Source organism: Nanorana parkeri, unplaced genomic scaffold, assembly GCF_000935625.1.
Source record: "Nanorana parkeri isolate BGI_ZX_2015 unplaced genomic scaffold, ASM93562v1 scaffold327, whole genome shotgun sequence".
Lineage (NCBI taxonomy): Eukaryota > Metazoa > Chordata > Amphibia > Anura > Dicroglossidae > Nanorana > Nanorana parkeri.
The window spans coordinates 945869-969764 of record NW_017306595.1 but is presented as its reverse complement, the minus strand read 5'-3'; the positions used below and the strand labels follow the sequence as shown (position 1 = coordinate 969764).

The 23896-nt window shown below is 42.7% G+C and overlaps 1 protein-coding gene and 1 long non-coding RNA gene across 2 annotated transcripts in view; one reads left to right on the top strand and one right to left on the bottom strand.

The window, feature by feature from the left end:
• LOC108788478 overlaps positions 1–464 on the top strand; it is a 12949-nt gene extending 12485 nt beyond the window's left edge. The window contains exon 3 of the long non-coding RNA XR_001941342.1: positions 454–464. This is a non-coding gene — a long non-coding RNA (uncharacterized LOC108788478). The remainder of the gene's footprint in view (positions 1–453) is intronic.
• MRPS27 (mitochondrial ribosomal protein S27) overlaps positions 1–23896 on the bottom strand; it is a 93678-nt gene that overhangs the window by 7862 nt on the left and 61920 nt on the right. Inside the window, exons 10-12 of the mRNA XM_018558238.1 lie at positions 7551–7709; positions 3658–3918; positions 2135–2145 (exon numbers count right to left, since the gene is read on the bottom strand). Of these exons, the coding sequence (XP_018413740.1) occupies positions 3676–3918; positions 7551–7709 (402 nt within the window). The 3' untranslated portion in view covers positions 2135–2145; positions 3658–3675. The remainder of the gene's footprint in view (positions 1–2134; positions 2146–3657; positions 3919–7550; positions 7710–23896) is intronic.

Below are 23896 nucleotides of genomic sequence, written 5' to 3'. Positions count from 1 at the left end.
AAAAAAAAAAGAAAAAAAAGGGGGGGGGGGGGGGGTGTCTAGCTAAAAAAGGTATTAGAAAGTATCTTGTGGTCTCCCCTTTTAAGGTGGGGGGAGGGGGGATTTTACTCAGCTGACAGAGTTATTTTTAATTAATTCTCTAGGATATCTGGGTCTAGATCAATATTATATATTTTAAGGATAATAGCCATCTCTCATTGATCTCTTTACTTCTGTTATGTTCCTACCATCTTTACAGTTCACAATTTTTTTGCATGAAGCTTCCTTTATTTTCTCAAATCTCCCAATATGTGGGCAACACACACTTTGAATACTCTTGTGATAGACTGTTCAATCATTTTATCAGGTGTCTAAAATAATGTATTAATCCAACAAGAAAGATAAACCTGCTTGCATCACTCTGACCACCTTGTCAAGTTTTTGAGATAAAGTAAACAATGGTTAAAGTGACAGTTTCAGAATTTGTCTGCAAGAACACTGCACATGGGCAAACGGAAATGTGTTCTGTCGATCAACAAAATTCAACCAGTTGGTATTACTAACGAACAATTATCAAAATCAACATTGGTCTGAGCATCAGGCTGGGTTCACACCTGGGCGTTTTTCAGCGCTGAAAAACGCTCAAGCAGTGAAATCCTATTAACTCCTATGGGCATGGTTCCCCCCTGGGCGTATTTCAGCGCGTTTTGACACACTGAAAAACGCCCGAAATAGTACAGGAGCTTCTTTGGGGCGGACTTCAGCGCGTATTCCCGAGTGTGGCTCGGGGTAAACAAAGCGGTAACCCCGAGACACACTCGGGTATACAGCGTAGGTCTTACCTTGTCTGCGATCCCCGATGTGTCCTCTGGCCGCTGCCGTCTTCCGGGTTCCGTCCCTTGCGAGCGTCCGCTTTGCAGGGGGAGCGGAACCGGCGGGAAGTTTAAACGTTTAAAAAAACGGGGGAAAAAAATCATACCGTCAGGGAGGTTAAAAAACAAGCGTCGAACGCGCGTTTCATTGGAAAAAAACGTGCTAAAAACGAGCATAAAACGTGCCTATAGGAACGCCCAGGTGTGAACCCAGCCTCATGGGCAATTTGAGCTAGAATCGAATGAGGGTTCTTGGCAGCAAAGAAAATTCCCAATCTAAAATCTATTGGTGTATGGCCAGCTTTAGGTTTAATCCCACAAAATCTGTTGAAATTAAAATTAATTAGTGCTGAAAACTGTAATTGATCAGAATAATCAAACTATCTGGTGCATTTAGAGCTCTTTTGTCTGTACGTTTCTCTTGTGCCCTTTAAGTAGTTTGCAATACATATTTAGGTACGTCTTCTTATCTATTCTTGTTGAAATAGGGAGAATACTGTATGTCCAACTGGGCGCAGGGCTCCAGGGAATAAGAATAAGGAAAAATACCTGAATGAGTGGGACTTTAAAGCAGACCTTTCATGAAAATAAAATGTCCAATTTACTCACAGGCCCCAACCCCCTAAATACAAACTGCTTTTAAAAAGCCAAATAATAAAAACGTTGGTAAAAAAAAAAAGCCTCCAACTCTTCCGGGAAGGCACGGGCAATGTTAACATGCCTCCCAGGAGAGCTAGGTGCTTGAAAACTCAAAAAAAGTGTACTTCAGCCAACTGCAGACAGGTCTTATTTTTCAGTGGCCATTTTAAGCTATTTGTATTTAAAGGGTTGAGCGACTGCTAGTAAAGCAGACCTTCTATTTTCATGGACTTTCCGTTTTAAATATGACCTGCACTGTGGAAGCTGTTTCTGTAAAATGGCAAGCAGAGGGCAAAGAACTAGTCACCAGTAATGTGTAAAGGCTCCCTGCAGGTGATCCTTTTCCCATTGCTGACTTACCATTACTTTTTCTGTACTGTATCTCTGTGTGGAGGCGGCCAGTTTGCTAGGAAAGCAGGATTTTGAGGATTTTCCTCAGAGTCGCCCGTTTGAAAACCAATAATGTTATAATCAAGAAGCAGCAGGAGAGGTTCAGAAAGCACAGATTCACAGAATAAATGAAGTAGAAGCAGGAAGATTCCTGCAATGAAAATCCTCAGGAACAGCTTCCTTTCCAGCAAGGAGAACAGTGGGCAGCTCAGTAGTCACATCCCCACATTTCACTGCAAATCTCGCGAGATTAGCAGTCAGAGGCATATAGACGTACTGTATATATCTTAAAAAATTAAAAACAGTTGATTAAAAAAAGTTGTATGGCCAGGTCAGTAACTTGTTTAGAACTTAAAATGTTAAGTTACCAATGTAATATTTTGGAATACAATTGATCTTTTGTGATTTACTATTAAACTGTCTATGTAGGTCTAGCTAAACAATCATGTGTGCCATGATCTGAAGAATGATTGTCAGCCAGATCTAAAGCATTAGGTGTATCTGTGCTCCCCTCCATGGTCTGGTACCATTCTTTGGCCTTCCCTTCATTGTAATATCCCTGTGGCGAAACAGACCAGCCAGTGGATGTTCCAGTATCTCTTCCAAATCAAGTCTGGTTTAACACAATTTTGGGTTCATTGTAGAAACAGTACAAGGCAGCAGGGTGTGCAGAAGGTGGTAACCTAGAAATTTTAGTTTAATGGAGTCAGCTAGCACGGGATTCCGTTTGCTATGAGTTACTTCACCTTGCTTATCATTGTTATTTGGCGTCGCCTTATTGCTTCTCTCTAACACAGAGCAGAAATCTAGTAAGCATTATATGGTTGTGCACTATTCCGCATTCATTGAATAGACACTCATTTGCCAGTATAAACAAAATAAAAACAAAGCCTTTCAAAATCATAACAAGCATTTATTTTAATATGATACACAAGTCAACACCTGTACAAAAACAGTGAAATGCCTCACTTTCTCTTAGGGCAGGGGTCTCAAACTCAATTTAGTCGGGGGCCACTGGACAAATTTTTTAGTCCCGTGGGTTCCGCTACTATATACGGTACCAGTTTTAATGTATGCATGTTACAAGCGGCAACTATCACCGTCAAATTAATGATCGAGTGATAGCTGCTGCATGTAAACGCCTGCACACTGCATGTAATCATATGTGAAAGGATTACATGCAGTTAGGAATCAATCACTATCCCTGGATACACAATTGAGTATCCAGGCATAGTGATTGTTTTTGTAACTGCATGTAATCATATCACATACGATTACATGCGGTATGCAGGGATTCCTGTGCAAGAAAATTCCCTCCCAAGCCCCCAGAACACATATAATACACTCCCCCCCCTCCCAAGCCCCTCACCTGCTTGCATCTGTGCAGGGAGGAGGCACATCATCGTTCCAGAGCTAACAGGAGCAGCTCTGCGGTCGGACAGAGATGCAGACCGTGTAGCTGCTCCCGCAAGTCGGACACGCGGGACCGTGTGCCTGACTTATCAGCTGGCTGCGGGCCACATAGTACCGGCTTGCGGGCCGGTACTTTGAGACCCGTCTTAGGGTCTACGATGATCATAAGAAATCAAAGAAAACGAACTTTCAGTACAAAAAAAGAACAAAGCAGAAGGTTCATAAAGTTGAAGTATGGGCCCCCACAATTACTATAACTTATTAAAGATCCAGTCCCTGCTAAAAAAAAAAAAATCTATGCACATAAAGAATTGCTGCATAAGGTTGACACTCCCATGATGCACTGTGGTCACAATTGCTTTTTAAGTCAGCTTAGAACTGTTTATTGGGCAGCGGACTGTGCTGCCTGTCTGGCCTCATACTCCTTCTTAGCCTTCTCTCTTAGCTCTTTCTCTCTTGCAATCAACTCCGCCTCATCATTTTGCCATTCCTTCAGTTTGGCCTCATATTTTTCAATGTCTGACTTCTCACATTCAGGAAGCTTTTCCAGGACTAAATGTGTGGTAAGGTTCAGTAGGTCAGTAGTCTCAATTTTATCAAGAGATTCAAGTTTTCCAAGCAAATCCTGGTGGAAAGATTGGAGAACATGACAAATTAAACACAGCTGAAAGTAAGAACAACATTACATAATAATTTATACTTCTTTACATAGAAATAAGATGAAAGCACGGCTTTTTACATAACAAAAAACTCTACTACTACGTTTATGGCCTAAGAAGATTATTGCAATTGACACACAAGAAGTGATGCAATATGCGTCGCTTCCGATCCCATAGAACGGGGAGGGGGTCGGTGAACGGACGTTTGCCACTCTCCTCCCCAGCTTCCGCCGAAACCCGAGATGGCGGTCCTGGGCCCGCAGGAGGGGCACTGGAGCCCAGGAAACACGGCAGGGGTGTCGGCAGTTTACCAGCCCGTAGAAGGGATCTGGCGACAGCTGAGTCGCCAGAATCGCTGCGACTGTAAAGCCAACAGTCTGTTTATACAGGCCCGCTGCCAGTGACGTACTATATACATCACTGGTCACTAAGGGGTTAAACGGCTTACTATTGCAGAAGAGACGTATGATGAGGGGGATTTGCTAAGACTGGAGCAGACAATCTGGAGCAGCTGTGCATGGCAACCAATCAGCGTCTAGCTTTCATTTTCAAAGCTTAACCACACAAGCTAAAGCTAGGCGCTGATTGGTTACTCTGCACAGCGGCTGCAGGTTCCATCTGCTCCAGTTTTAGTAAACTCTCCTCTATGTCTCTTCTGTAATAAATGCTTCTTACCTGCCTGCTAGTAAACGTCTTTAGAATGGACACTGGACTGTGCGTGTATCTCAATGTGCCTTTTTACTTACTCTGGGGAATTATGATTAATAATTCATTCTTAGCTGAAAATTCATTAGGATTTTAAAAAGCTACGCGAAAAATACATGATGCTACTGGAGTATGCATTTGGTATAACACACTACAGTAGGAGTCTGTTCAGCTATAGGAACTGGTGATATGGTGTATAATGTGCTAAATATGCCATTAAAGGTCAGTCCACCCAAAACTGGCATTCCAGATATAGGTGGACCCAGGTGGGCTCATTCACTCATTTTCTTCTTAAGCCTTAGCAATTTTGCTGTAGCAAAGGGTATATCACTCACTGCTGCAGTCTCCAAAAGTTAAAATCCAACATAGATTAGTATGGCTATGACTGCTGGGCAGAGCTGACAACCCACCTCAGGTGTTCTCAACAATTTAGTAAGTAATTGCACATCTACTAAACACTGACATATCACTGTATTAACCAACTATCAATATCAGAACCACAGCATATTATTTTGTAGTAATCAATCATATATTTCCTTTAATATTTTGTCTTGTCCAAGATCTATGAAACCTAATAGCCGATCAAATTCCATGTGATTGGCATTATCATCAATAATGGAGGCTTGTTCAGCAATGTTCTATAAACGCTTATGTGCATTATCGTCCATTACGGATCTTGTTCTTGTTCAGTGCTGCCCATGTACTGTAAAGGCGGACATTTTGCAGCCTCAGGAGCAATATCTGCAGCAGAGATGGCAACGACTACAGCCAGTTAAGTATTTTTAATGAAGCCACAAACAATTGCCTTTTGAGAAAAAGGCAGCAGAGGCACTGACCACAAAACATATTGCTTCATTGTTATTCTTACTATCTGAGCCATCCAACAAACAGCTTAGCAGTAGAAACAAATGTATTGTCATAGGGAGTCCGAAACCGCGACAAGCCCCACACTGTATCTGTGTGTTGTTAAACACAGTTAAATGAGAAGCACACGACAAATCAGGACTCAAATTGCCAGTAAATGGATTATAATAGTAGGTTGTGTGTATCAGTATTTATTTTTACGACCAGCAAAAAAACAAAACAAGATATCAATGTTGAATGGTTTGTAATGGCTGGCTATAATCTGGGACCAGGAGAATACTTAAAGCCCAACTGCACATTCTGTATTTATTAGTAATAGAGTCAGGCTGCATATACAGTTATAAATGTGCTCCTCTTTGAGGTTTTTGTACTTGCTATGTGCTGCAGCAAGGGTTACAATACCCTGTACTGGCAGGACATTAGACCACTGCTGGAGCAGTTTCTGTCTTACATACTCTGTCCGCCCTTCTGCTGCCGATCCTTTCCTGGTATCTGGTTTGTATCTCCTGTCTGTTGAAGCTCACCGATCAGCCATAACATTATGACCACCTGCCTAATATTGGACACGCCCAGAATGGGTACCCTGACTGGTCTGTGGCTACGCAGCCCCATATGCAACAAACTGTGATGCACTGTGGGTTCAGACACCTTTCTATCGGAACCAGCATTAACATTTTCAGCAATCTGAGCAACAGTATTGGAGCGGACTACACAGGCCAGCCTTCACTACCCTCGTGCATCAATGAGCATTGGCTGCCCATGACCCTGTCGCCGGTTCACTGGGTTTCTTTCCTTGGGCCACTTTTGGTTGGTCCTGACCACTGCAGACCAGGAACATCCCACAAGAGCTGCAGTTTTGGAGTTTCTCTGACCCCGTCGTCTCGCCATCACAATTTGACTCTTGTCAAAGTTGCTCAAATCCTTACAATTGCCCATTTTTTTCTGCTTCCAACACACCAGCTTCAGGGAAAAAAATGTTCACTTGCTGCCTAATATATCACACCCACTACCAGGTGCCATTGTAATGGGATAATTAATGTTATTAACTTCACCTCTCAGTGGTCATGTTATGGCTGATCGGTGTATGCACTCACTGCCGGTAACTGTTAAAGCACGTTGCAGGAGGGCTTTGCCTGTACCACACAAATACATCTCTGGTCATCAGTATCGCTAAGTCCTCAGGTCTTTGTTGCATTATTTTAAGCCCTGAGGAAGGAGGAGGTTTTGTCCCTGTAGCACTTTGGCTGTTCTGTTGACTTGATTGATTTGTGCATAATAAACAGTTTTTCAATGACACCTGTTTGGTTTGGCGCCTGGTTCTGTTTGTCTATTTCTGAAGTATACATGCTGACTGCCCTTCTGCTACCAATTTCTACCTAGGTATCTGTTTTATGTTTTCTGTCTGCCACATTGTATAGGATTTATTACCTCCTCTTATGGATCTTTACTGGGCATCTGTTTTATTCCTCCTGGCAGTCAAATTTCTTGCCAAAAATAGGTAGTATAATTTAGGTTTCCTAATCATCAAGGTAGATTGTTACAAGCTTCTCCTTTTTTAAGATTCTAGATCTCTACCTCTCCATGGTTGCTTACCCCTGTTCTAATCTTCAGTAAAATGCTTGATATGAGAAATGGGGTGTCATTTGAAATATGCTGAGCTCCACTGCCGTCATTATTTAGTACAGAGATGCTCTAACAATTTTCTTATGTGAGCTCACATTGTGAATTGCGCTAACAGAAGACCGTTTTCAAGGCTGAGAGATGGATCTGCAGTGACATACTAGTTCAGCTAAAAGGGTCTCTGAATTGTTGGAAAGAAAGGATCCCTGTAGACAATAAAATGTCGGATGCGTAACCTTGACTAAGATTCCTTCAGAGCAATTTCCTGCTAAAGATGATTTAAATATAATTCAGATGTGTTTTGCGCAGTTGCAGAAGCAGTGAAGCGGAAAGAATAAAATGTCAGCAGGCTATGAATGAAAATGACTTATTTACATATTAAAGACTCCACTATTCAATTTCATTTTACCTGAAATCTAGCAAGAAATTCCAGCAGCATATCTGCTTCCGTCTTCTCAGAGTCCTCGGGGTGCATTGAAGTGTCTTCTGAAACTTCAGCATTTTCCGCTGGTACTTTTTCCCTCTCACTCAAAATGGCCGAATCCAACGCCGATTTTAAAATGTCAATCTGCAGAAACAACATATCAAACACTGCTTGAATATGTAATCCCCATCTTATTTTTTTTTTTTTTTTAAATTACGTGATCCATTCTACTTTGAAATCAATATAAATGTGAGAAACAATATACATAATCAAAGTTCAGGTGCCACGAAATCTTACACTTCTTAGTGTTATTGAAACTGCAATGTATAGTCATTGGCACACATGCCTTTCAAGTGAACTGTAGTAAAGCTCCCTATGTATGCAGTGATATATCATACTCTTTGGACTCTTAGCTACATATGGCCATTTGCACATGCAGAATTGTTGGAGAATTTTTGTTGCATGAAGGGAAATTGTGTTCAAAAAAGGTATACAGAAACTCAATAAGTGAGCATTCTCTGTACCAGTAGATAAGCATCAAGATCAGCGGCTGCCAGCTTGTTAGATAAAAGGGGCTTCGACTGCAGCTCCTGAGATCCCCAGGGGGCTGTACATTATATTCGGTTTATGTTACTCTATAAAACATTGTGAGAGACTGCTGACATACTGCAAGAGATAGTTGAAGAATAAAGGCATGCTACAGGTGTGGTTACAGATGGTCTCTCGCAACATATCTCCAAAGGCAGGGACATTTTTCTAAATAACATGTTTGTGCCGTTACAACTGCTTTAATGTATTATTATATTTCAAAGTTATATTTATGTAGTATATTTTGCCAAAAACTATTACAACAGTTATGTCTCAGTCACAGTTATGTCTCCGTTATGTCTCTACCATTACATCGGGAATGCTCAATAAGCATAATAGTGTATTGTGCCTCCATCATAGCGAACAATTGCTATATAAAAAGTGTAAATTAAATCTTATATCCACTTAACTATAGCTGCCATTACAAAACCAATTAGGGGTAGCTTTTATTAATTTCTTTGTAAATGTTTACTGGGCCAAGCTTGTGCCCGTGATGGACTTTATCTTCAATACAAATTAGTAAACTAAATGTGACATTATAGTCCATCACAGGAGCGAGCTTGGAGCTGTGGCTACTTTAAAACACACACAGGGACCATGGGGGACAAAAGTAGCCCCCCTCCAGAGGAAAGGACAGTGTCAGCACTAATTCAGAGATGATTTGAGGATCTACAGCTGCGTGATACACAAATAAGATACATTTATATTAATACTAAGAGTAATTGCAGGCATTTTTAAGAATTCCTGAGTTCAGTGTCACTTAAGGAATATTATAAAGGCAATTTGCTTGCTGCGGTGGTGATATCGTTTTAGAATAGCAGAGGACTGTTGATGTTGCCAAGAACCCATAAAAGGTTGCTATGCCTGCATTTATCTGCATGTCAACTAGCAAATACAGTATGCACTTTGCCTCATACGATCATTTGCTATAAAAGTCAATAAACCAAACATGAAAACATTATGTCATGTCCTTTCATAGATAAACAGCAAATCGTGCAACCTTGAAGGCTGCCAATAGAAATATCAGAACTCGGTGACTGCAGGTACAATGTGCTCTGAATACAGCAATTCTATGGTTACAAAAGAAAGCAGAACACACAAGGCCTTGGGCCAAGCGAAAACTGAATTCTGCTAGCAATCTTCAGTGAGGATTTAATTGGGAAGTCCTGGCAGACACACAACATTATTTGGCTATGTAGATGAAAGTGTTAGGGCGGGTTTTGCTGCATGTTGGCACAATCTGCGCTTTCATTCACTTGCTCATTAAGGAAATAATCTGACAGGAATATAATTAAACAAAACCCAGCATGATCTCCAAAACATGCCAGGCTCCCTTTTACAGGAAACCACTAACATTTCATGAAGATATATCATCCTGTAAGCAACAAACTGGTAAAGTGCACCTGTGGTTTTCTTAAAGATATTAAACTACCTTTAGGATTGGCTACCAGGTACCTCCTGTTACCTGTAAGCACATTTAAGTTCCTTCCTCGACTCACTGGGAGCCACAGTGTTTGATAATGAAAACTGCAATTAAAGCCTGCATGGTCATTGTAGCCCTCCAGTCTTACTGCCAGAGACTTCCTATTGGCCAGTAAATACACTCATCACATTTGCAACCAATAGTAGGATATACATGATGTTAATATATATTTTTTTTAAAATCAGAAAAACCCTGTTTTTTTTTTATCTGCGTTCTATCTGCATTTAAATCCTTCAGTGAAGCAAATGCTTCAAATTGATTCGTCTTCTAGTCTCCCCTTTCTCCCTCTGTTATCTTACATGCTAAAGGTTTAACAAGAGTCCTTAATGTTTCTGTTTTACCCGGTTATAGTGTTTCATAAACTGGTAGGTACGTGAATTTTGGAACAAAGGGGTCTACAATGGATGGACCTTGGTCTTTATTCAACCTTACATGCTATGTCACTATGTATATAACTGTTTCCCAGCCATACCAACAAAAATGGTTACTATGACTGATTAGGTCAACAGTTATTTGTACTCAAGATATTATTGATTTCTAACCAGTAGAGCTTAAAAATATTTATAGCACTTACTAAGAAATTATAAACTAGTTTTGAGAGTCTGTAGGGCCAATTCTGTAAACTCAGAGCCTTAGTTATCCATCCATTCTTACAAAAGCTGTCGTCTTAATTATTGTAAATAAGAAAAAGCATACCAGGGTCTGTAGATAAATGCTAGTGTTTCTTTGCAGGACCAATTTGTGGATGTACACATTCCAGAATGTTGGGACTAAAGTAAATCTTACAGCTACATTGCCTTTCTCTGTGGATACAAAGCTTAAGATTGTTTTGTACATTGAATGCCCAATGACTGCAAATAATTATTTTGTAAACTACTTTCCAGTTTCCATGGTGATCACAAGGTGGGCATATGTTCCTGCTGTTCTAAGTATTGACCAAGCAGCAAAATTGCTGGACATAATCGTGAGGATGCCATCTTTCAAGTCTCTATACATGCATGCACATGAGGTGGTAAAAAATACAGTATGTAAATTGGCTAATAGCTATAATTGATAAGAATCCTTTTTCATAGCCTTAGAGCCCAATTAAATCTTTAGTTTAAATCAAATACATTCAGTGTGCATAAAAATAAAAGGTGTTCAATTCCTTACAGTTTATTTTCTTTCTAAAGCAGTCACAGCCTGAGTAAAAAAGTTTATGCCCTGCCACCATGCTGCAGAATGGGAGCCTTGCTCTGTGTGGGGAAGCAGTAATCTCTTTGCAGAGTCCGACACTCTGCTGCTGAGTCACAGCCAGTGCTCTCCCATCTTGCAGGGAGCCCAAGCTTTGCCGACTGCAGAGCTATAAGCTCTGACTTAGTAGGGGCACCACCTCAGCCGAGACCACTTCTTCCCCAGAGAGAGCAAGAGTCCCACTCTGCAGCTACTGGCAGGGGAAAGGTTCTTCTACTCAGGTTGTGGCTGCTTTAAAAAAACAAACTGTGAGGTACTGAAGACCTATTCGTTTGCTAGACCTAGAATGTATTTAACCAATCTAAACTAGTTCTGTAAGGCAGAATAAAATAAGACACTAGGACACAACACTTGTTCAGTTCTAGGACAATAGTTCAGCTTGGAGAATCTCTACTGCAATCTCTGAAAGGAAAGTATTCTAAAATGCAGGGACACCTGTAAAGCTATACTAGACACAAATGTGAAGAAAGCAGAGAATTCAATACATCACAGTGATGTAAAGCAATAACAGTTCATTGGAATAAACAACACTGGCACTGTATTCAGAACTCATTTATCACAATCTAACACCAGCATGTCAGTGTTTGTGTCTTGCAGCATCTCGAGTACGTGCCCATCTGTACGGTGATTCTTTCCACAAAAGTTGGCAGTGCACCAATGACCTCAAGTAAGATCCTGTCACATCTTACAATTTATTAGTAACAAAACAAGGAGAACTGGAAAATTACTTATCAAAATAAATATAAAAATAGGATTTTTGACCTACAGTAAAATTATTTTCTTTAGTACACTAAGAAACACGGGATAAAGTAATTCTGGCACACTGAATTATACTGCTGCCTTAAAGGAGACTGGACCATGCAAACAAAGCTGTAAGAGCCTATTATAACCCTTCCCACTTCTGGGACCCTTAATGTACTCGTACATTAAGGGACACAGGAAAAAAGCAGTCTGACTGAGGGGTGGCCAACACAGCAAATAAAACGCTAACAGGCCCACACAAACTAAAAAGGTTAACAAAGAGGGCTCAACAGAGTTTACAGACTGAAGAACCTTATGACTGAAGCTGGCACCAGAAGATGATTAGTAAAATTTAACAAACATATGAAAAGAAGCCTTGCAAATCCAAGAAAGAGTGCTTCATGGGCCTTTTAGCATGAGGCATCTAATGGAACTAGTGGAGTGTGCCTTGACAGGGAAAAGTGGAACCTTTTCTTAAGCCTATAGGCGTGAATGATAAGCTGCCAAACCCACCTGGAGATAATGGAACGAGAAGCAGGCTGTTACTTACATGACCCTAAGGCTTGACAGAGTCAGACTGTCTAAAGACAGACTTAAACAGAGTATACCACATCAATACTTTGGAAGGAAATCTTCTTGGGATGTCATGGGCCAGAACATAGAGATGGGAGAACAATGCCCTGGCTAAGGTTAAAATAAGAAACCACCTTGGGAAGAAAGGAGTGTCATTGGATCTCAATATTGTGAGCAAAACCCTGCACAAAGGGATTCACTATGCCAAGAATTAAAGACCAAGTCCAGACTGGAATGGAGAGAAAAAACAGGATTTGTCCCATGTAACACTTTTAGAAATGGAATTTCCCTGCATGAGAAATATGCTCTCCAGGTATTAGGGTAGACTTTGCACGAAATTGATTTCCTAGGGAATTGCAGGGATAACTTAATCAGGCTGACCCCTATTCTTCAGGATCCGGGCTTCTACATCCAGACTTCAGGTTCCTCCCTGATCATTGATGTAAGCCCCTGCTGTGGCATTGTGCAACTGAATTCTGATCAGACCTCAAAGTCGAGAGGTCCAGTGTAGGGATAACCGAAACACTCGGAGTTCCAGCAGACTGTTCGGGAGACAAGCTTCCTTTGGTGACCAAATCCCATGCACTGAGAGGGTATCCAGGATTTCTCCCCAACCCACCAGGCTGGTGTCTGTCATGAGAACATTCAAGACCAATAGTAGGTAGGATTTCCCTTACTCCAGTGCTGGGATTGTCATCCATTTAGGCCTGGGCAAGCCTAGTTTTGTAAGAAAGGCGCATGCAATGGCCGAGGGACTGAGCCTGCTTGTCCTGAACTGCCAAATGTTGAGTTGCAATTGTCTAAAATTGGGCATGTGTAACTGCTTTGAAGGAAGCCTCCATTAAGGCCAGAATCATGTTAAAGGGGATGGTTGGTTCCTGGACTGTAGTGTCTGAGTGGAGAATATGTAAATTTCCTGTGGAAGGAGGAATCTGTACATAGAAATATCCAGGAGAAGGCCTATGTCAAGAGAGAAGTCAGTTCCAGCGCTGACTTCTGGAGGTTCAGAATACACCTAAACCTCTGCAGAGTTTGAACAGTTTTCTGGACAATGGATGTTAGTGGAGGGTTAGTCCATGTATCGCAGTATGGGAATGCCCTGAGAGTGTACAAAGCAAGTACAAGGAATAGCACCTTCGTGAACATAAGGCGTTAAGCACTTTTAGATTCAGAATGGGGTGAATGCCCCCTTTCTCTTTGGGAACAGTGAACAGGTTTGAGTAAAAACCCTGAAACTTTTTCTTTTGTGGAACAATTGTCATTATCCTTGAGAGAGGAGCTGGCCCAGAGCGGTGTGGAGGTCCGCTAGTCTTTGCAGGGATGTTGGCAAGTTTGATGACATGAAGCAGTGCAGAGGATGAAATTATAGCATATAGGCCTTGGAAATCTCATTCTGACCCAAGTGTACAAAATGTCATAGGACAAGGTGGCTGCAAAGGTCAACAGCACATGTCCCCCCACTTTGATAAATGGGACTTGCCTTTATTGCGGTGAGAACTTGCTTGTGGATTTAGGAGTCTAGGATTTACAGTGGAACGAAGTGTAAGGCTTTGCCTTGGACTTGATGGCCTGGGAAAAATGAAAGGAACTCTTCTGCGCCTCCAAGGTAGAGGGTTTCCTAGATTTGGTTATTTTTCTTTTAAATAAATATTAATGTAATTTTATTGGTATCTATCTACCAGTAGCTGCCTCATTTCCCACCCTCGGCTTATATTCGGGTCAATACTTTTTCCCAGTTTTTTTTGGTAAAATTAGGTACCTCGGCTTATATTCGGGACGGCTTATACGCGAGTGTATACGGTACTTTTTTCCACCTGGTGACATCTTTGATAAAGCTGTCCAGGGTTTCCACAAAGGGGTGTTCCCCAAAGAGCAGGCTTTTCTTACACTAAAGACATTTAAGACAAGGGTTCTCTGCATGTGTACTAAAAGGAGACCCATTTTGGATATTTTGTAACATCTGCTAGCCTGTCAACAGAGCAGAGTAGGGCCACAGGCATGAGCTCAAGTTACTGGAGGACAGAAGGATCTATCAGGATAGATCAAGTATCTCAAAACATATAATTGGATTAGGCAGTAAGGTTTGGCAGAGGGATATGGTCGTGATTTCACCACTGGGATGTACCTTCTATGGACAGTCAGAGTTTTGTTAAGACCGTGTCCACCAAATGAATGGCACTTTTTTTTAAGGTATCCCATCAGCTTTGAAAGAATAAATACCTTATCTGGATTAGGCCAATGACCATACAAAACAGGTTGCACTGCAAATGTTTTAACTGGCTGAGAGTCAATAAAGACTGAAATTACATCCTGAATTTTAGAAATTATGTCAGCGTATTGAGACTCCTTGAGTAACAACTCCTCAATCAAGAATGGGATAAATTTCTTTTCATCCTCAGATGACTGTGCAGGAGCAGTTGCAACCACAGAAAAACCAGAGATAGGCTGGTCCCCTGTGTTCTGAGGCAGCTAAGCTGGCTGAAATGTTCCCCATAAACTCAGACATGGTAGCAGAGTGTTCCTCCCTAAACAAGACAAAAAGGAGCAATGTATGAAGGAGTTAAAGAGTCCTCTGAGGTGTAATGCGACTTAGGCAGGAGACAGTGGTCTGGCATATTGATGTCAGGTCTATTAGGAGGTACACTGCAAACCCCCCAGAACTGCTAGTGGATCATAATCTTTTAAGGCACACAGAACGACTGTCCTTGCCCCCTTATGATCTGCCATACTAAGTATGCAAGTGAAAAATTTCCCACAAGGGATACTCACAAACACATGAAAGTGGCAGACCGCCGGTACTCCGTATGTAAAATTGTAAGGGATACAATTACATGCGGTTCAGAATAGGTCACCATCTCTGGACACACGATGACTTTCAAAAGCCATTTTTAATATTTTGAAATCTGTTAAAGGTTGACAACTCTGTCTCAAAACTGTGCTGCTGTGTTGTCACCCTTTACATGGGCTTCTGAAAGAGACTACTGTCTCCAAGTAAAACATTTGTCAAAATGAATGGTCTGCTCTTTCGACCATCAGGAAACCATCCTTGAGAAATGCCTTCCAGCCTTTGATTGAGTTCATATATGCAGACCGGAAGTCACTGCAAAGAGACTGCAAGAGATTAGCAGCACTGAGATGCTACAAGGGAATGAGAAAAGGTTAAAACAAATAATTTATTTAAAAAACATTTGTTTATGATACACAGTACTTTAGCAAAGGACATGTCACTCAGTTAGGGTTTACATATTCACAAAATGTAATCTCAACATGAGCCTTAAACATGAAAAATGCAAAAATAAAAAACCAATAGCGCCAGAGGTGACTCCTCCACTGAAGAGGTGAACATGCAGAAATTCTACAGGTCGCTGCCCCACATCAGTCAGGGAGACTGTGATATCGAAGGAAAAAACTAAATGCTGACTGAGGGATTTTTGACACACCCCAAATAGGTTGGGGCTCATGAAAAAGTTACAATCTGTCAGCCAGATGCTCTATTCATTGGCTCTTAGCCTCTACTTAATTCAATGTGAAGGAGGAGGTCAGGTTCTGAGGAAGGGGGTGTGTCAACTGAGGCATACTTTGCTGGCACACAGGAACATTATCTGTGCAGCTCTCACATGCTGTGTTTTGCTCTTTGCTAAAATGAGGATCAACCTTTGTTTTTGAAGGCTCATTGTCTCTTTTGTGATTATCCTACCTGCCGTTTTGCTAATAAAAATGTATCTACACTAGGAGAGGCGCCCCTTGTTTTTTCCTATGAAAAATGCAAAGTTAATGTCAAATGGGATATTTAAAGGAGAACTATGGGGTCAGTTTTTTTCCCCATAGTGCTCCTTAGGGTAATGGGAGGACACAAACTAGCGTCCTCCCGTTACCCTAAGCTCAGTATACCGCGAGCTACAGCTCGCGGTATACTGAGACGCCGCAGCCGGAGCGGATCCCGACGTAGATGACGGGATCCGCCCAGCTGCGTGAGTGACAGCTGGCTCTGCCTATCTAGAAGCAGAGCCAGCTGTACCCGCCCCCTCCCCCGTCTGTTCCGCCAGTCAGCGCTGGCAGATCGGAGCCGGGAGAGGGGAATCCAGCCCCTCCCCCGTCACAGCAGAGAGCCGTGACAGGATCGAGAGGTGAGCGAACCCGGTATGTGTTTGCTCACCTCCCGATCTACTGAGCCGACCTGTGACAGTTTCATTGTCACAGGTCGGCTAGAACTATGAGGTGAGTGAAAAGCACTCACCTCATAGTTCTCCTTTAAGTTATTGTCAAATGGGAAATGATGTACACAACTTCAGCTCTAGCCGCCAAGAAATTCAACAGCCAAGAAGGACCTAAAATGGCATGTCATTACCCACCGCCCGCTTCATGATTGCCCAGGAAGCTGGCTCCATGCTGTTTGGCGGGCTTGATGCTGATTGCCTGGCAGCCGGCTCCATGTTCCCCCACAGCACTGCCGGTCAGAGGATATCTCCCTCTGACTGAAAATTCCGGTATCAGTGGTAAGTATCTGAGAATTTGTACTTGCCCAAATACTTGGTATCGCCACCGATACTAGTATCGGTGCATCCTGAGTGCATCTATACACTGAGTGGCCAGATTATTATGACCACACCATCAGTACTTCGTTGGGCCACGCGATAACTCCACGAGATAACTCCACGAGATTACTTTGTTGGGCCGCCTCGTGACTCCACGAGATGTTGAAAGGTGATGCGAGGAAGCTGACACTGCACTGTTGTCCTTCTGTTGTCTTGTACCAGCCTTGCCACTCTCCGTTCTGCCCTAACATTGACTAGTCGCTGACGGCCACAATTCGCATGTTCAGACCCAGATTTTCGGCTGGCAGTCCAGTCTTTAAACACGTAACAATGAGCCCCTCTTAAACATTTAACAAATTCTGCTGTTTTGCTGATACTCGCTCCATGGCTCCGAGCGGCAACAATCATCCCACGTTCAAAGGCTGTTAAATCGCGTTGTTTACCCATATCTTCAGAAAAAAATCACTTCTACTGTCGTGGTAAACAACCTGCTTCCCTATGTATAATGGTCTGGCCCTCTAGCAACTTCAGCGCGCAATTATAGCTAATTATAGCTAATTTGCCTACAAACGTCAGGTGGTCATAATAAACTGGCCACTCAGTGTATATGTATACAGTAGTGTATACATACTGTATACTCAGTATCGGCACAGAATACTTTTGTAGGGAAGAAGCTGTCTTTGCCGTTTCTTCCAGGTTGTTCAGACTGTAGTGGGATGGAATCTCTAGTCCTGGGGCCAGGTGTTGCCAATGACCAGTAAAGGTTGATCAGGTGGCTGAGAACAGCCTTAAGGTGCCCATACACTGTACGATTCTCGTACGAGAATCCCGGGAAATCCCGCACCTTTATTATGAGTTTGGACCAGACCAGTTGTCTAGCCATGACCATTTGGCCCTTGTCAAAGTCGCTCAAATCCTTATGCTTGCCCATTTTTTCTGCTTCCAACACATCAACTTCTGGGACAAAATGTTGACTAGCTGCCTAATATATCCCACCCACTTCCAGGTGTCACTGTAACGAGATAATCAGCGTTAGTCACTTCACCTCTCAGTGGTCATATTGTTATGGTTGATCGGTGTGCGTGTGCGAATACAGGCAAACAAGTGACTTGTTTCCCTGATGAAGGGGATCCTGTGAGACCTGGAAACGTTGTTTAGTGTGTTCTACTTGCAACTAGTATGTTAATAAACACGTACTGCACTGGCTTTGGAGTGCCGGTGTCCATCCTTTACTGATATTTTGTCAGAAGCCACCCGCTGGCACCCACCCTCCATATTTAAATCATACTGGAAAAAGATTAAGTAGTCAAAGAACTAAGAAACTTGCCATAGGGATTACAATCAAGTGTCACTCTTACTGACAATGTAACCCAGCTGTGATTATATAACATAAAGTGGCACCACTATCTGAAAAAAGAAAGGAAACTAAATGAAATATATGCACTGGCGGAACTACCAGGGTCGCAGCGGTTGCAATTGTGACCGGGCCTTGGCGTTCCGCCACTTGGGGGGCGGAAGCGAGGAAGAAGAGGCCCCCCCGAGAGAGTGACGCTCCTACCCTGCCGCACACAGCCGCCCGCAGCATGTACGGGCAGCTGTGCGGCAGGGATGGGAGAGACTGTCACCACTCACCAGCAAAATATGCTGCAGGCACGGCCGGGCAGCACATTCTGCTGTGCGAGGACCCGACCCTCTTAGCCCCGCCCCCTGACCGGGGAGACGAGGCGAGGAAGAGGGCTGATGGAGAAGGAGGGTAAGTCTGGAAAGTGTGTGTGTGTGTGTTAGTCTATTATAATCTATTGCTGGACTTGTAGTCCAGCATAGCTGCTGGTATTCTGCATTGATGTATGATGATTATACAGTAATGTAGAATAGCTCCAGCTATGTAGGATTACAAGTGCCAGCATTGCATTATAGTGGGGGGATCCTGGTGTATTGGTGTTCTGCATACCTGACTTTTATTATAATGAATTGTTGGGGCTTGTAGTCCCGCATAGCTGGTGGTATTCTGCATTGCTGTATGATGATTATACAGCAATGCAGAATAGCACCAACTGTGTAGGACTACAAGTCCCAGCAATGCATTATAATTTTTAAGTAGGCATACACCACTGCCAATACTGGGCATTTTCACAAGTACTCATACACGTGAAAATACTAAACGCAGATACCGGTGTTCTGTCGACAACGCCGATGTAGTCGAATTTGCAGACCTCAGCATCTGCGCTTAACACACAGACCGGTATTATTGAGGAAACCGGGATTCATTTACAAAGCATTTCGTTTAAATTGTTAATTGTGACCGTTAATATTCCATCCGTCATTTCCTGCTATGGACGGTATATTATTAACAGTCACAATGAACCATTCCAAACGAATACTTTGTAAATAAATGCTGGTTTCCTCGGTAATCCCGTCTGTACGTAAGCGCACATACTGGGTCAGCGTTCGACAGAACACGGCACTAACATTTTAAACAAGCGGCTGCCTTCCTGTTAACCATGCGGTGCCATAGCGGTTGAGGGGGTTGTTACATCACAAAAAAAAAATCATGAAAAGAAAGCTTTCTAAGCACTGTCTCGTGTCTGAGCAAACAGCTGAAAGGGGACCTGTCAGTACAGACATATGAGAGCTGTCATTCCTGACTTGTTTCTGAAGCTGCAAGCTCTAGAGTTATCCTTAGTTTTGCTTAACTACTTAGAAAGTCACTGACCTGAAACAAGCATGTGCATATCAGGTGTCCCAACAAGCGCATGTTTGTTCCAGGTCAGTGACTCTCTTTAGTGAAAGAAGCATACGAATGACAGCCCTGGAGCAGGAAGCTGAGAAAAGGTTAGACTTGATAAATTGAAAAGAAAGCTGCAGCTTCCATAAACAAATTGTAACAACATCAGCCTTGCATTTTTAAACAAGTTTGGCTGCATGAGGTCCCGCGCTTACTGGGAACCTCAGAAAGCCTGCTGAGGACCTCGCCATAGCTGTCTTTAACAGCGCCGGTTCAGCCCTATATTTTCTCCTCCTCCCTGGCGCCCACAGAGAGAGGCACAGCACCGGACAGCCCCACAACGCCCGTACAGCCCGGCACCCACCCATTAAGCCCTGGAGAGCCAGCACCTGCACCCAGCCCTGGTGAGATCTGTACACAGCCCTGGTGAGACCCAAACGCAGCCCTGGTGAAAGCGCACACAGACATGTATAATTGCTGAATCATGGCTTGCTGAGATTTGTAGTCCTCTATAGCCAGTTGCTATTCTCCATTGCTGTAAAATCAAGGATTGATGGGATCTGTAGTCCTCTATTGCTGGCTGCCATTCTCCATTGCTGAATAATCATGGCTTGCTGAGATTTGTAGTCCTCTATAGCCAGTTGCTATTCTCCATTGCTGTAAATACATGGATTGATGGAATTTGTAGTCCTCTTTTGCTGGCTGCCATTCTCCATTGCTGAATAATCATGGATTGAGTTACAGTTCTTAAGAATTATAGAGAAACTGCCCTAAAATCATTAGTCTGTATTGTTTTAGAGAAAATGTCACATGCCCCTGACATCATCAGTAATTGGTATCTGCAAGTACCCGAGGGAAAGTACTTGTTCATGAAAAATGATAATCGGGAAATCCCTAGTTAAAAATCTAGTTCCACCTTTGTAAGTGATTAGGATTTATTGTGGTAATGAAGAGGTGCAGTGATGATGTATATGTGTGTATATTTTCATGTCTCACATTGCAGGATTTCTTCATTTTTCTTTTATTGAACTTTTTTTTTTTTAGGCCTTAAAATGTTCTCCACAGGAAATTCAGTCTGAAACCAGGTTCAGAGTGTAAAGCGGGTTGTAAACATTGCCCTCCTCCCTGTGATTCTGTGCAACATGGTAACTAAGCACCAGCTCTGCCTTTACACACAATACACTGTCTGGGGGAGGGGGGTGCCACTATGAATACTAATGAATGGGGTGGAGAGCTCAGCTGTAACATACACACAGTGCTTGCACAGCACAGAGGCTGCCATTTCCATGAGGATATGAAAAGTAAGTTTCTGTGTTCATATACAGCAACTCCATCTACCTGCTTCATGTACACTCTGTGTCTATTAAAAATACCTCTGGCAAAGGCGGAAACGGGCCTTAGGTAAGAGAGCTGGAACAAGCAGCTGCCTCCTCTAAAAGCATACTTACAACAGTGGTATAATTGCCAACTGATATTTTTGAAGACAGAATGGCAAATGGCGAGACTTTGCTAGCAAAAAAATTTAATCTGTATCTGAATAGGAAAAAGTGCCAGTTTGGTCTGGCTGTCCCAGCCTTCAGTATTTTGTGCCACTGACCTAGATCAAGCACTTATATAAGGAAAGCCATAAATACTGATCTATATGCTTGTTTAGTGAGATAGACTGTATTAAAACCATCAGATCGGCACAGAAAACTAGTATTTTCAAAAGTAGAGAGCAGCAATGGCCGCCTCCATACTTTCTCATGCTTTCCTATAAGAAACTGAATTTGCATTGGTTATACAGTACAGCATTTTTTTTTGTAAGTCACTGAAAAAAACGAAAGCTCCACCATCAAGAACCAGTCAGATTCTACCTGACATTTTCCTATTGCTGGTTGGAGAATACTAACATCTGGTGGCTAGACCGCAAAGGCACTTTCTCTTTGTTCATTTACATAAACAAACCACGCATGTAAGACCTTTTAGCCATTTATAAATTATTCATGAAAAAGAAAAACATGTCGGGCTTTAAATTCCATCTATGCAGGCTCCCATTAATTCAATGTCACACAGGACACACGGATGCAAGCTCTGCTTCCACTCCATGTTCACTATAAGAGTACTGGCATGAAACATTTCTCCTGACTGAAGCAGAAGGAAAACTGCCAAGAAATACAAAAAGACTGCGCTATGGACAGTTTCCACAATGCTTTATCATATACTTATTTTACAGCTACAAAAACTGTCACATCGTTGAAGCAGAATGTATCAATTGTATGGAACATCACTAAAAAAACTGTTATACAGTATATATTATGAATCATCACTATACAACAATTCTGACATTGCTGAGCTTCTGCAGGAGGATACAGTTTATCTTTTCCAATGTAACCGTTTTATTCCCTGTACGCTGACAGTAATAACGGGATGCAGGAACCCTTGGAACATGGGGTTTGGAGCTGCAGGCTTCCTTACACAGATGATAGAAGGTGTATGCACATAGTTGAGGCTGCCAGCATGCCTTAAAGGAGAACTATGAGGAGTGCTTTTCACTCATCCTCATAGTTCTAGCCGACCTGTGACAATGAGACTGTCACAGGTCGGCTCAGTAGATCGGGAAGTGAGCGAACACATACTGGCGGTCGCTCACTTCTTTCTTCTGGTCCGGCTCTCTGCCGTGACAGGGGAGGGACTGGATTCCCCCCTCCCCGCTCCTCCAGCGCTGACTGGCGGAACGGACAGGGGAGGGTACAGCTGGCTCTGCCTCTAGATAGGCAAAGCCAGCTGTCACTCACGCAGCTGGACGGACCCAGACATAATTGTCGGGATCCGCTTCAGTGTCTCAGTATACCGTGAGCTATAGCTCGCGGTATACTGAGCTTAGGGTGACGGAAGGACGCTAGTTTGTGTCCTCCCATTAACCTAAGGAGAACTATGGGGAAAAGGCCTGACCCCATAGTTCTCCTTTAACAGCTGCCACTTTATATGGCTTTTCTTGAACAAGTTATTTTAAGGGATTTTCTATTTTACATGGAAATATGAAATTTTTTACCTTCTTAATAAAAAGAATATGCTTTCCTGTTATGTAGAATACAGATTTTTCACTTGTAACTGAACTCTCAGAAGTATTTACACATCTGGTGACTGGCCAACTAGAGTAAAGTATCATCTCTTCTGCCAGCACTAAGAATTTAGCCAAAGAAACAACTTACTGATCATGACGGTATCTGCTGGCTTTGAGTACACTGCCTGTGCAAGCTTGATTTCTTCCCATCTAGGTGCCATCTCTTCCCCAGGTAAGTGACACACATGCACCCGGCCATCTACATGGTGTCACCAGACCAGGCTACCTTGGTCCAGTCCTTTTTATGCTCATGTGCCCATGGTAGGTGCTTTTGGCAGTGGACAGGGATGAGCATGGGCACCCTGAACGGTCTGCAGCTATGCAGCCGCATAAGCAGCAAACTTTAATGTGTGTTCAGACACCTTTCTATCAGAACCAGTATTAACTGGTTCAGCAATTTGAGCTACAGTAGCGATTCCACTGGATCAGACTACGTAGATCAGCTTTCTCTCCCCACATGCATGAACGAGCCTTGGTCATCTATGACCCTGTCGCCGATTCACCAGGTAGGTCCTGACCACTGAACAACGGGAGCATCCCAGTGCCACTGTAATGAGGTAATCAGTTATTACTTTCACCTGTCAGTGGTCAATGTTATGGCTGATTGGTGTATATGTGGGTTAATTATCAGCAAACATTATAGGGGCATTCATCTTGTCGAAAATGAAGGGCAGGGTAGTGAAAAAGAGGTTGAAAGAGAAAAGGTAGAAAGATAAAGATTGGAGTAGTTCTAGAAGAAGAAAAAAAAGGAGCAGAGGAAAATAGAATAAAGAAGAGGCAATGAGTCTAAGAGGGAGAAAGGGAGAAGTAGAGAGTGGGATAGAGACATCCCTAAACGTATCGCCATGGCTCACAAGGGTCAAAGGGAGCACTTGTCTCATCTCCAGAACCGATGGTAGGAGCAGAATGTTTCCCTGTATTACAGTGTATACAATACACTTAGAAAGGGACATATTCTGGATCCAATCTACCTAGGAGAAAACACGTCAGCTCCAGAATGGACAACAGCTCTATACATGTCAGTATCCTTAAACCGTATCCCTAAACCGTATCCATCTAGATCAGGTACACGTGTATTTGGGCATGGTGTCATGGCTTATGTGGATTAGTTCTTCCATATCCGCTACAAAGCCTATTTGCTGAAACCACTAGGCCAAGTAGAGGTCTTCCATAACCTGTTGATCACTGTTTTTACCGTGTTGAGTAAGTGGAGAGTGAGAGAATGTTATAGGCTGAAAATGGTGTCTCTAAATGATGCAGAATGTAATAGGTAGGACCTAAAGGGAATCAAGCAACCCGTGTCTCAAGATGACAATGTACCTGTGACAATATGGAGAGATTAGGGGG